The sequence below is a fragment of the Anthonomus grandis genome, chromosome 17 (assembly GCF_022605725.1).
Source record: "Anthonomus grandis grandis chromosome 17, icAntGran1.3, whole genome shotgun sequence".
In the NCBI taxonomy this organism is placed as follows: Eukaryota; Metazoa; Arthropoda; class Insecta; order Coleoptera; family Curculionidae; genus Anthonomus; species Anthonomus grandis.
The window spans coordinates 5652830-5664064 of NC_065562.1; the positions used below are offsets into that span (position 1 = coordinate 5652830).

Here is an 11235-nt window from a genome sequence, read left to right on the forward strand (position 1 = left end):
TTTTTTTTATTTAAAATGAATGTTGGGAAGACTTATTGGTCAAAGAAGACATTTAAATCAAATGGAAGCAATGCGGGCAGTTATTTTACATCAAGAAGGTTTTTCCATTAGAAGTATTGCTCGAAGACTTCAAGTAAGTCATTCGCTGATATTAATATTAATCAGGTGATCTCAAGAGCTTGGCCCAGTGATAAGAAGACCTTATCCGCAAAGAGAAAGGGTAACAACACCTCGTGAAGATCGTAGTTTGGTGAGATCTGCTACACAAAATACAGCAAGGGCAGAACCTCGCTACAGGGCGGCGCATATCAACACAAACTGTAAGAAATAGGCTTTGTGAAAGTGGTATGCAGTCAAGAAATAGACCGGTAGGCCACAATTAACCAGAGCGCACCGAAGAGTCCGCCTGAATTTTTGCCGCAATGATTTAAATTGGAACATGAAAACACGGAGCCGCGTTCTGTTTACGGACACAATGATGCACGTGTGAGAACTTGGAGACGAAGAGGTGAACGATATCTGTATCAAAATGTAAGGGGAAAGCGTTCATTTTGGAGGCGGCTCTATTATGGTCTGGGGCGGTATTTCTTTAACCGAACGAACTAATTTACATGTGTTTCATGAGGGCCATGTAAACGCTCGCCAATATTGAGAAGACAATATACAACCTGACATATTGCCTTTTGCCTATGAGCAAGGTCCAGATTGAATTTTACAGCAAGGCAATGCAAGACCCCACATTGCCAGGCTAATAACTGAATTCCTTCAAGAGATTCCTTTGGGATCACCTTGAAAGAAGGATAAGGAATCGCCAGCCCCCCAAAATTTGGACCTCGACTTGCAAACATAGTTCAGGAAGAGTGGCATAGTATCAGAAGGGAGACAATTACAAATTTAATTGAATCTATGCCCCGTCGGCGTGCAGGGGTCGTACTAGCTCAAGGAGGCCAATAATTTAATATTTTTTTTGTTTTAATTATTATCAAGAAATAGATTTTTCTTGTTTTTCTTAGTAGATTTTTTTTAGGTCCTTTAAAAATTGATAATTGTAATTTTTTTTGTTGAGGTTGTTGCTTCGTTGTTATGTTATAGTTTTGACAGTTTTTAGAAATAAAAATTGTAATGTTCAGGGTTATTATTTAACTATAATAAAACACCGGCAATAACACTAACTGCTTATTTATTAATAACTTAATAAATTCCTTTTTACTTTTACCACAAACGTTTTGTTAAGCTCATGACCCGAGTACAACTGATCTCGTTAGTAAGAATCTGCCGCATTTTTTGCTACAATATGCGGTATGTCTTTGTAAATACGCTAGCTGGACGCATTACTAATTTTATTTAAACTGAAAGATACTACAAAAATAAATATGCAAAATAATTAATTACAAAAGTGGTCCTTATTTCGTTTTGAATAGTTTATATTTGGACGACGTCACTGGTAAAAATTACTTGTGTCGGTGGAATCAACAAGTTGGGATGTTGTTACCTTTTTCTCTAATATAGGGACATTATCTACATGCATTTTGACTTCTTTATAGAGTATCTTATTATATTTTAAGAGAAAAATGCTTCATATTTTATTAAAGAGGAATAGTATTATTTTGCGCCTGTCAAAATAAGTGACAAATTTTTATGATATTATAAAGTGTTTTTTTTGTCATTTCTACATAAGCATTTGGCACCATTGCATCAGAGATGTTGCAAGCAAACAAACTGCCCATAGTTCCACGGCAATGCTAATTCTAGCCTTTCAATGTTCTAAGGTTAATATCTATTTTTTTTGCTCCGACACCTATGAAGATATTTGATTGAACATTTCAAGGTTTTTACTTCAAATTGGGAAAAAGGCAAATTAGCACAGATGGCATTTAAGGAACCCGAAGGAGAGAGAGAGAGAGAAACCTTCTTTTCTTAAACAAGATTAAGTTCAAATTTAGTTGAGCTAAACTGTTATTATAAATACTTCCACTCTACTCTTCCGCTCTAATTTAAACAAAAGTATTAAACAAAATAGAATTTTAGTGCAATTATCAAACTTTTATAGGGGTCTTTTCTAAAAAAACGGCTTTTTATCTTCATCATAATTTTTGGGTTTCCTAGTGAGAGAGTTAGAAACTTATTAATTATTTCCAACAATTTCTTTTGGCCACTTTTATAAACCGATTTTATCCCAGTTCCTGAAATATTTTTAAAACATTTAAACTTATACAGGGTGTTCCGTTGTTCATGTTACAAACTTCTAGGGCAGATACATGGGTCCGGAAAAGCTTCCTCAGGGAGCTAGAGCTCTTTGAAAATAACCTTTAAAAACTAGTTTTTTTTTTACTTCTACTTCTTTAGCTACCGCAACCAATTTTGGGAGGTAAATTATTGTTAGTACGTTTATTCTTTTGAACCTACTAAATAAAAAAAAAATTTACCAGGGGCTTCAGAATCAGGGGGGTATTTGGTAAATTTAGGCCCATTTCTTTAAGACTTTCTGACAGACTTTCGAGCACCTTTTTTATGTAAAAAGCATAGGAACATCATAATCTAATGCCCAAACGGGGAGAAATTAAAGTCTTAAAGAAATGGGCCTAAATTTACCAAATACCCGCCTGATTCTAAAGCCCCTGGTAATTTTTTTTTTTTATTTACTAGGTTCAAAAGAATAAACGTACTTAACAATAATTTACCTCCCAAAATTGGTTGCGGTAGCTAAAGAAGTAGAAGTAAAAAAAAACTAGTTTTTAAAGGTTATTTTCAAAGAGCTCTAGCTCCGTGAGGAAGCTTTTCCGGACCCATGTTTATATGAACTTTCGTTTTTCTTTTGACGTTTTCTATCTGCCCTAGAAGTTTGTAACATGATCAACGGAACACCCTGTATATCCTGTATAATGCGACTCTTTTAATATGCAATTTTAATATATGCGGTCACTTCGTTAATTCTTCATTTTAACTGAACTATTATTAAAAGAAGAAAAACGATGTAATTAATGTTGAGGAAGTAGTCCATTCTTGCAGTGCAGTTAATGGGTAACTAAAAGAATTTCTGTCATCCTCCACTAAATTTATTTTTAAAATTTTAATCCGACATGTTTCGGACATATAACATCATCAGGGATACTATAAAAGACCCAATAAATCTTAGATATAGATTAAAACTTTTTTTTTTTAAGTTAAATTACAAAAGGTATTAAAAATACTTACACAAAAATTGATTCTGTCAATATATCTTATAGTTCTAGTGCCTCAGACAAGGTTAAAAAGGATACTTATAAATAAATTATAAATGTTTTTAATTCTTTAATATGAGAGAATAAAAAGGCATTATAAATTAGCATTAAAATTCAATGAATTAAAAAAGTGTGTGGTTGAATGATTTATCTGATCATTGACACATTTAATACCATTATTCTGTATCGCTCTATTTACCTCTAAAATTTCTAGTAAATCTAGTTTATTACTTTTATGGCAGAAATGTAAATATTTGGTGTCTAAAAGAAGATCGAAGTTATGGTTATTGAGATGTATGTGTCTAGCAAAAATGGATTTTATATTTGTTTTTTTATAAGGGTAAAGATTACATTTTCAATCTCTTTACAATGTTCCGTAACACGAGTGAAAAAAAGCACTAAATGATCATAAATATTTAAAAAAAGCATAAAAAGCGTAAAAAAATTCTGTTACATTTATTTTTGCATTTTTTTTCCAATTATTAAAATAAATTCATAATAAACACTATGCTTAAAAAACCGAAGTTACATGGTTGAGAAGAAATCTAAATAAATTTACAATTACTAAAAATTAAGTGAGTCTTACCAGAATTAGCCCCTAGTTGAGCAACAATAGTTTTCAATTACAGTCTATACACTACAAATCCGGTCAGACTGGCTTAACTTTTACTAATTGTGAATCCGTTTTTTCAATGAAAAACAATATTTCCATCCATAATTTCGAATAATAAATCACATATACCGGGTGGTGCGTCGCCGAGCGGAACATAGGAAAACCCATGTAAATTTTAAGGGTGTCAATTATTGGCTTCCCTGTACATTTTATAGAAAAAATGTAAGATAACTTTTTGAAGAGATATAATCTGGCAAACCCGTGTTCAAAGTTTCATAAAATTTTAATAAGCGAATCTTGAATTATTCAATTAAATGTAATTGCCAAATTAGCAAATTTTCGGTTCAGGTAAAACCAAACGGGAACCAGTAAAATGAATATTGTCACTGACGTGAGGAAAAGTGTCAATAAATCAGTGACAGTCGATATTTGAAAACAAGCATGAATTGTTAAATCGACAGAAAATAGCCATAATTAAGTGGCATTATGCAGGAAACAGTTTTAGAGCAGTATCTGAATGTTTTCAGTTTATTTCCCCACCAAGCCCATTCCGTCCATTTCAACTATTAAATGTATTGTCAATAAGTTCGAGTCGAAAGGTACCGTAATAAATAATTGTAAATGTTCAACTCAGGATATCGAAAATAGAGCCGAGGAAAGAGAGAACAGAGATCTTAATATTCTACTGAGTGTGGAGGAAAACAAGATGGTTAGTACGAGGGTTCTTGGGCAAAAGGTAAATAAACATCATACAACGGTATTGCGCACTTTAAAAAAACACAAATATTATTCGTATAAATTTGAAAAACATCAAGAGCTGCAGAAGGAGATGAAGAGCGAAGAATGGCATTTTGTTTTGAAATGATGGAAAGAGCAAATGAGCCATTCAGCGGAAAAGTGGTCTAACTCTCTTAAAGTAGAAATTTAGAAAATTAATATTTTGCACCTGGATGAATTAAAAAATCACAGTAACATATTCTTTACTTTTTTGTACATATTTATAATAACCCTGTACTAAAATTTCATATTGTAAATATTTTTACTGATTGCGCCCATTAATTACATTTTTGTCGCCCAATGTCATTCTTCCAGTAAGTTTTTTTCAAAAAATAATAGCTGTAGTATGTTTACTATGATATCTATTACTTATAAAAGTGTTCAAAAAATATAGAGCTTGAAGAGCAAAACATTACTACTACTTATCTTACATACTAAACTTACAGTAAGGAGAGGAAGAACAAGTTATTAAACAAATTAATCTTCATTAGAATCGGACAATGGACCACTGTCAACAGCATCTTCTTTTGTCAGTAAGTCCAGCAAGAACTGATGCTGAATCGGGGGAATCCACTGAAGAAGTTCTATCATATCTTTTTTCTTAGCTACAGTAACTGATCTAGGAGTATCATACAGCAGTAGCGGCTCGTCAGGGGACGCGGGTGAAGCGCCGCTTCACCACAAATTTTAAAAAATTTAAGAGTTTCTAAAATCGACATCTTTACGTTTACAATTTAGTTTGTTTTATATTTTATAACAAATTAATTCTTTATTTTATCTGATTTATCAAAATTAGTGTAATCCTATAAAGAATATATTTGTAAAAGTATTCAGAAACCCGAGCGCGCTAAACATATTCTTATAAGAGCAGCGGCGACCGCCACCGCATGTGTCAATGCAGCACAATTAACAGAAACAATAATCCGATGCAACACCTCTCCCCGCGCTTACGACGGTTGCTATGGCAACGGACGGACAAACACGCGGGGTAATTTACAGAACGACGCGGCGTATGCATGCCGCTGCCAGCAAGGTTCTTATTCTATTGACTTAGTTCTTGTTTATCGGAAGTAAATTCCATCGCGTTCGGGATTTTATTTAATAAAATGTTGCCGTTATATGACCCAATTTGCATAATAAAATTTTGTTTTTGCTGCTTATGGTATATTTTGGGTTTTGCGCTTCACCTCTTCCTAAAGTCACCAGCCGCCACTGTCATACAGTGGTTGTAAGCTTGCAGAAGAAAAGGAAGTACGGGGTCTTCCCTTGGCTGTTTTTTAGATCCAAACTACTAAACTCCACGTCATTATTCAATGTTTCCTTATACAAGAGTTCGTAAGGAATGCTGTCAAACTGTAGCCACTGGACTTGCAACCACTTGAAAGGCACTTTATTATTGTTTGTTTTTCTTTTCATGACTGACTGTTCCAAATTCTTAGTCGAAAAAAAAATATTTTGTTGCATTTCGTACACCTGAAACTTGGATTTTCTTGCTTTCTTCTAAAAAAAAACCTGACTAAACAAGAAAAAGCGAGTTTAATAGGACCTGGTGCGACATCGGAACAGCGTGGTGCCTTGACTTATACCACTATTTCAGCGAACGACTCCATTATGTTGAGAGGAATAAAGTTAGGAAGCTCTTATCTTAGCTAAGTTAAAATTTTGACTTATACCAGTTTTCGACTGAATATATTAGACCAGTAGAAACATAATTAATGGTATAACTCAAAAATTAAAAAATACTGACATATACCACTTTTCCTCTGAGCGGCTCAAATAATGATAGGATTTTAAGAAATATTTGTTTTACCGATGAATGTACATTTACCCTTAACAATGAACCAAATGTTCAGAATTGCCGTTATTGGAGCCAAGAAAATAAACATCGCTTTGTTCATACTCGAATACAATATCCCCAAAAAACAAATGTATTTGTGGGTATTATCGGACACCATATCATTGGACCCCTTTTTTTATGGGCTATAACCTAACAGCTGAAACCTATTTGGACTTATTTCAAAATCAAATTGGACCCGCCTTGGAAGAAGTTGTTTAGGGAGATCAAACGATCTAGTACCAAATGGATGTAATAATACCCGTATGGTTAGAGAGTGCTTGGAAAATGCTTTTAACGGCAATATTATTGGTCCACGGTACCGGATACTTTGGCCAGCCAGGTCATCTTTCACCGAATGACTTCTTTTTGTGGGGTCATTTAAAAAGTGTCATTTATAAAAGTGTAAAATTTGAGAATCTAACCAGTTACAAAACGCTATTTCGTTAGAATGTAATAAAATATCCCAATATCAACTTAGTAACGTTAGAAATGAATTTTATGATCGGTTAGGATATTGTTTAGCTGTTAATGGGGGGTTGGGAATGTTGTTATGTAATTCTCTATTATTTTTAAAAAAGTTATTGTATTTTATTTTATTTTATTTTTCCACACTTAGTAAAATATTAAGAGTTCTGTTCTCTCTTTTTCGGATCTATTTTCGATCTTCTGAGTTAAACATTTACAATTATTTATTGCAATGTCTTTGGACTTGAATTTATTAACAATAGGTTTAATGGTTGAAATGAACCAGATAGGCTTGATGGGAAAAAAAATTGAAAATATTTCAGATACTGCTATTGGTTTAATTAAATTCTAAGTATGATAAAATTATTTTTTTAATAATTAATAATAATAATTGTTATTGGTTTAACCTCATCGTTATGTTAAATAAAAGTTTAGATAAAAAATTAATGTTAACGTGTCTTACGTCTAAAAATGTGATCCTCGTTTTGAATGATTTCAAATGCTGCTGTTATTCGTCCAATTAAGTCTCTGATTCTACTGGAGTTTAATAGATTAAAGACTTTACATGTCCCCACAACAAAAAATCGAGCGACGTTAAATCGGGTGACCTAGGAGGCCAAGAAACTGCTCCACCTCTGGCAATCCAACGGTGCCCAAACCGTTGAGCCAAATACTCGCGTACTTGTACAGCAAAGTGAGCCGGAGCTCCATCATGCTGAAACCACATTTGCTGTCTAACGTTTAGTGGAACATTTTCAAGGAGTTCTGGGAGAACTTCCTCCAAGAAACGCAGATAAATAGGTCCTGGTAACCGTTCCGGTAGAAGGTATGGCCCAATTAAATAATCATCAACAATGCCTGCCCATGCGTTGACAGACCAACGATTCTGATGTTTTCTTGAAAAAATTGCATAAGGATTTTCTTCGTCCCAAACTTGGCTATTCCTACTATTAAAAATACCGTCTCTTGTGAAAGAGGCTTCATCGGTCCACAAAACATATCGTAAAAAATTTGGTTGTGCAATGATGTGATCCAGAAGCCATCGACAAAATTGAACTCTAGGATGATAATCGGCTGCAGTCACACCTTGAACTTTCTGGAAGTGGTAAGGATGGAGTTGTTGCTCGTGTAGTACCCGCCAGACAGAAGCGTTACTCGTATTCATATTCTTAGCGACGTCACGTGTGCTATTTGATGGTTCATTGGCAACTCGCTGAAGCACCTCTTCTTCAAATTTGACCGTTCTTACGGTTCACTTGTTTACAGCAACACCAGTATCATGCATCTTGGTCTTAAACATGCCTGTCTCAGCGAGCCGCCGATGAACCGCAATAAACTTTTTGTATCCAGGATGCTGTCGTTCGGGATAACGTTCATGATACAACCGCGATGCTGCTCGTGCATTGCAGTTTGTTGCTCCGTATGCCAAATGCATATCCGCCAATTCTTGATGGCTAAAGTTTTCCATTAGCAATAAATGTTTAAAAATTGTAAGCTATAAAATTTTTAAACATGACATTGAGAATTAACATTGATAAGCGTTGATTTTAAACAATTGTTGTTATGGTATCATGTACAAAAGGTTAAAAATAAATGCAGCAGATCCTATTTAGGTAATTAATGTTTTTTATAAATTTTAACGCGTCTTAGGGCCGTAGTGGCGTAGTGACGCATTTCCAGACATGGGTTCGTATACTCAAATGGATTCTTCTGTTGCACTGAACAACCCCCAGAAGTTTGATCCCATAGTTCTGAAACACCCTGTATGATATTAGTAAACCTAATAATTTTTTTGTAAAAAAGCACTAAATAATCTTAAACATTTAAAAAAAGCATAAAAAGCGTAAACAATTCTGTTACATTTAATTTGCATTTTTTTTTCAATTATTAAAATAAATTCATAATAAACACTAAAAATCCGAAATTACATGGTTGAGAAGAAATGTAAAAAAATCTACAATTACTAAAAATTAAGTGAGTCTTACCAGAATTAGAGTCTAGCCCCTAGTTGAGCAATGATATAGAGTTTTCAATTACAGGCTACAAATGGCAGACTACAAATCTTGTAAGACTTATTTTTACTAATTGTAAATCTGTTTTCTTTTTCTATGAAAAACAATATTTTCCTCCGTAAATTCGAATAAAATCACATATATAGATAGAATCATTGACTGATTTTATTTTTTATATATTACAGGCGAGGTGTGGCTTGAACATAACGTCATCAAACCATGCCCTTTGGGTACAGTCATGCAACCTACAATGAAAAAACGGAAATCGGTCTCGAAATTGGACAAAGCTAGCGATATAACAAATCCAAAGCAAAGTAAATATTGCCTTGTGGCCCAAGAACCCGACACTGAAGGAGAATTGGAGACAAAATTATACAAAGCCGATATCGTACCAACTTGTGGTGGAGGAGCTCAAGTTATTTTTAATGATGTGGAGCGTCTAAAGCAAGAATCTCCTACTAAGAGTTCTTAAAGGTCTTTAACTTATTAAGCCCTTAAAAACAAGATATAGCAAAAAAGTCAACTGTTTAGAAGTCTGTTAGATTTGTCTATTGACTGGTAGTCAATTTTACCATTTGCTTTTTTGTTGGTATTAAAACTCGTTGTGAGCAGTTTTATTTATTTATTTTATTTTATGCCAGTAATGTAAATTTCATGTACTTAACAATATTCTGTAGATCTGCTTTTACAATTTCCACAGATCATTAACCTTAAAACTTATATAGCTTCTAAGCCTTTTAATGTATGTATTTTATATTATTTAATAAAAAAAACTTTAAACTACAGACTGAAGTTTTTATTCTCTCACTACATCCTCATATTAAAAGCCTCATACCGTTGATTGAATATTTGGGAAGATACGCAATCCTGTGTTTAAAAGTGTACCCGGTCGACTATCGGATTGCCGTTCAGTTTCGTGCACCGTGTGGTGCTGCCGCGAAGTGTCAAATCTAGGAACGATTTATTTTAGCTGCGTGGACTTGGCTTTTGGCTTCTTTGAGTTAAGTTTTCAACGACGCTGGAATCTCCGGTTACGCGGCCGTGTTGGATATTTTTTTAAGATATGGGATGATGCTGCCAACTACGTTTTTATTATTTTTTTTGAACATACAACACGGTGTCATTTATGTGGTGGTCAAGTGATAAGTGATATACTTAAGGGTGGAGGCATATTGAACTTTCTTAAAAGTTAAATTTTATAAACAAATAATTACTTACCAAAATTTGTTTTTGAGACAAAAATTAATACAAAAATATATATAAAAATCTATTTTTACAAAATTACCAACAAAGTTTAATACAAGTTATAATTCCAACAAACATTATGTTTCCTCCATTTTGTGTTCAAGAGGGTCAAGTTTTTAAATAAAAAGCCCGTTGCACTTAATTAACTAAAAACTAATATACAAAAAATATGTGGAACAAATTTTAAGATATAAGTAGGTTTCACGTAAATATTATAAAGAATAATTGAAATAATTCATAAGACTTAATACCTATGGTAATATAACTTTTTGATCAATAATTTTTTGTAAAAAGTAACCCATTTTGTCATGTGATTCAATATCTGAAAAATTGTGCAGCGTAGTGAGATCTGTAAAGTAAGGGGTTGTGAGTGAGGATGTTAATTGAAATAGAAAATAGGCCACATTTTAAGTTTTAGGCGACACAGGAAAATTCTCAATTACCAATTGTTACAACTATACTTAAAACTATAAAAAGATACCTAGTAACAAAAAAAAAAAACATTTTGTTTAAAGACCCCGCATCACGGTTATACAGGACGTCAATAGAGGTGGTATAATTAGAGGAAAGTTGAGCAATATAGTGTCCTTTTATAATAAAATCTAAATACTTCCTAAATTTTGCAAAAAACTGAAATTTGGCAAAACCTTTTTTTTTTCTGGCGTTATTTCAAAATATATGACAAAAGTATTTATTCAATGAATAAATTATTGTGACCACTTTTTCTCGCCTATACGATGACACTTGTCTTGATGACTTATCTTGATCCTACTCGATGACCTTTTTCTTTGTCGGCGCTATATTGACCATTTGCAGTTTAACGACGCGGGAATCTTTGGGCGCCCGGCCGTTTTGTTATTTTTTTAAGACAAGGGCGATGATGATAGCAGCGCTTTTATTTATTTTGTTGTTGCCGATATTTAAATGCGCTGTGATCTCGCATAAATAACTAGATAAATGTGGTGGTCAAGTAATGTATTGGAAGGTGCTATCTCTTACAACTTATATTTTATTAACAAATAATAAATTACTTACCAAAATCTTATTATTTTCATATACTTCAAT

At 33.3% G+C, this 11235-nt stretch overlaps 1 protein-coding gene across 1 annotated transcript in view; it reads left to right on the top strand.

The window, feature by feature from the left end:
* Positions 1-9708, top strand: part of LOC126746343 (kinesin-like protein KIF23) — a 79254-nt gene extending 69546 nt beyond the window's left edge. The window contains exon 8 of the mRNA XM_050454564.1: positions 9111-9708. Coding sequence (XP_050310521.1) covers positions 9111-9397 — 287 coding nt within the window. The 3' untranslated portion in view covers positions 9398-9708. The remainder of the gene's footprint in view (positions 1-9110) is intronic.
* Positions 9709-11235: the final 1527 nt, after the last annotated feature.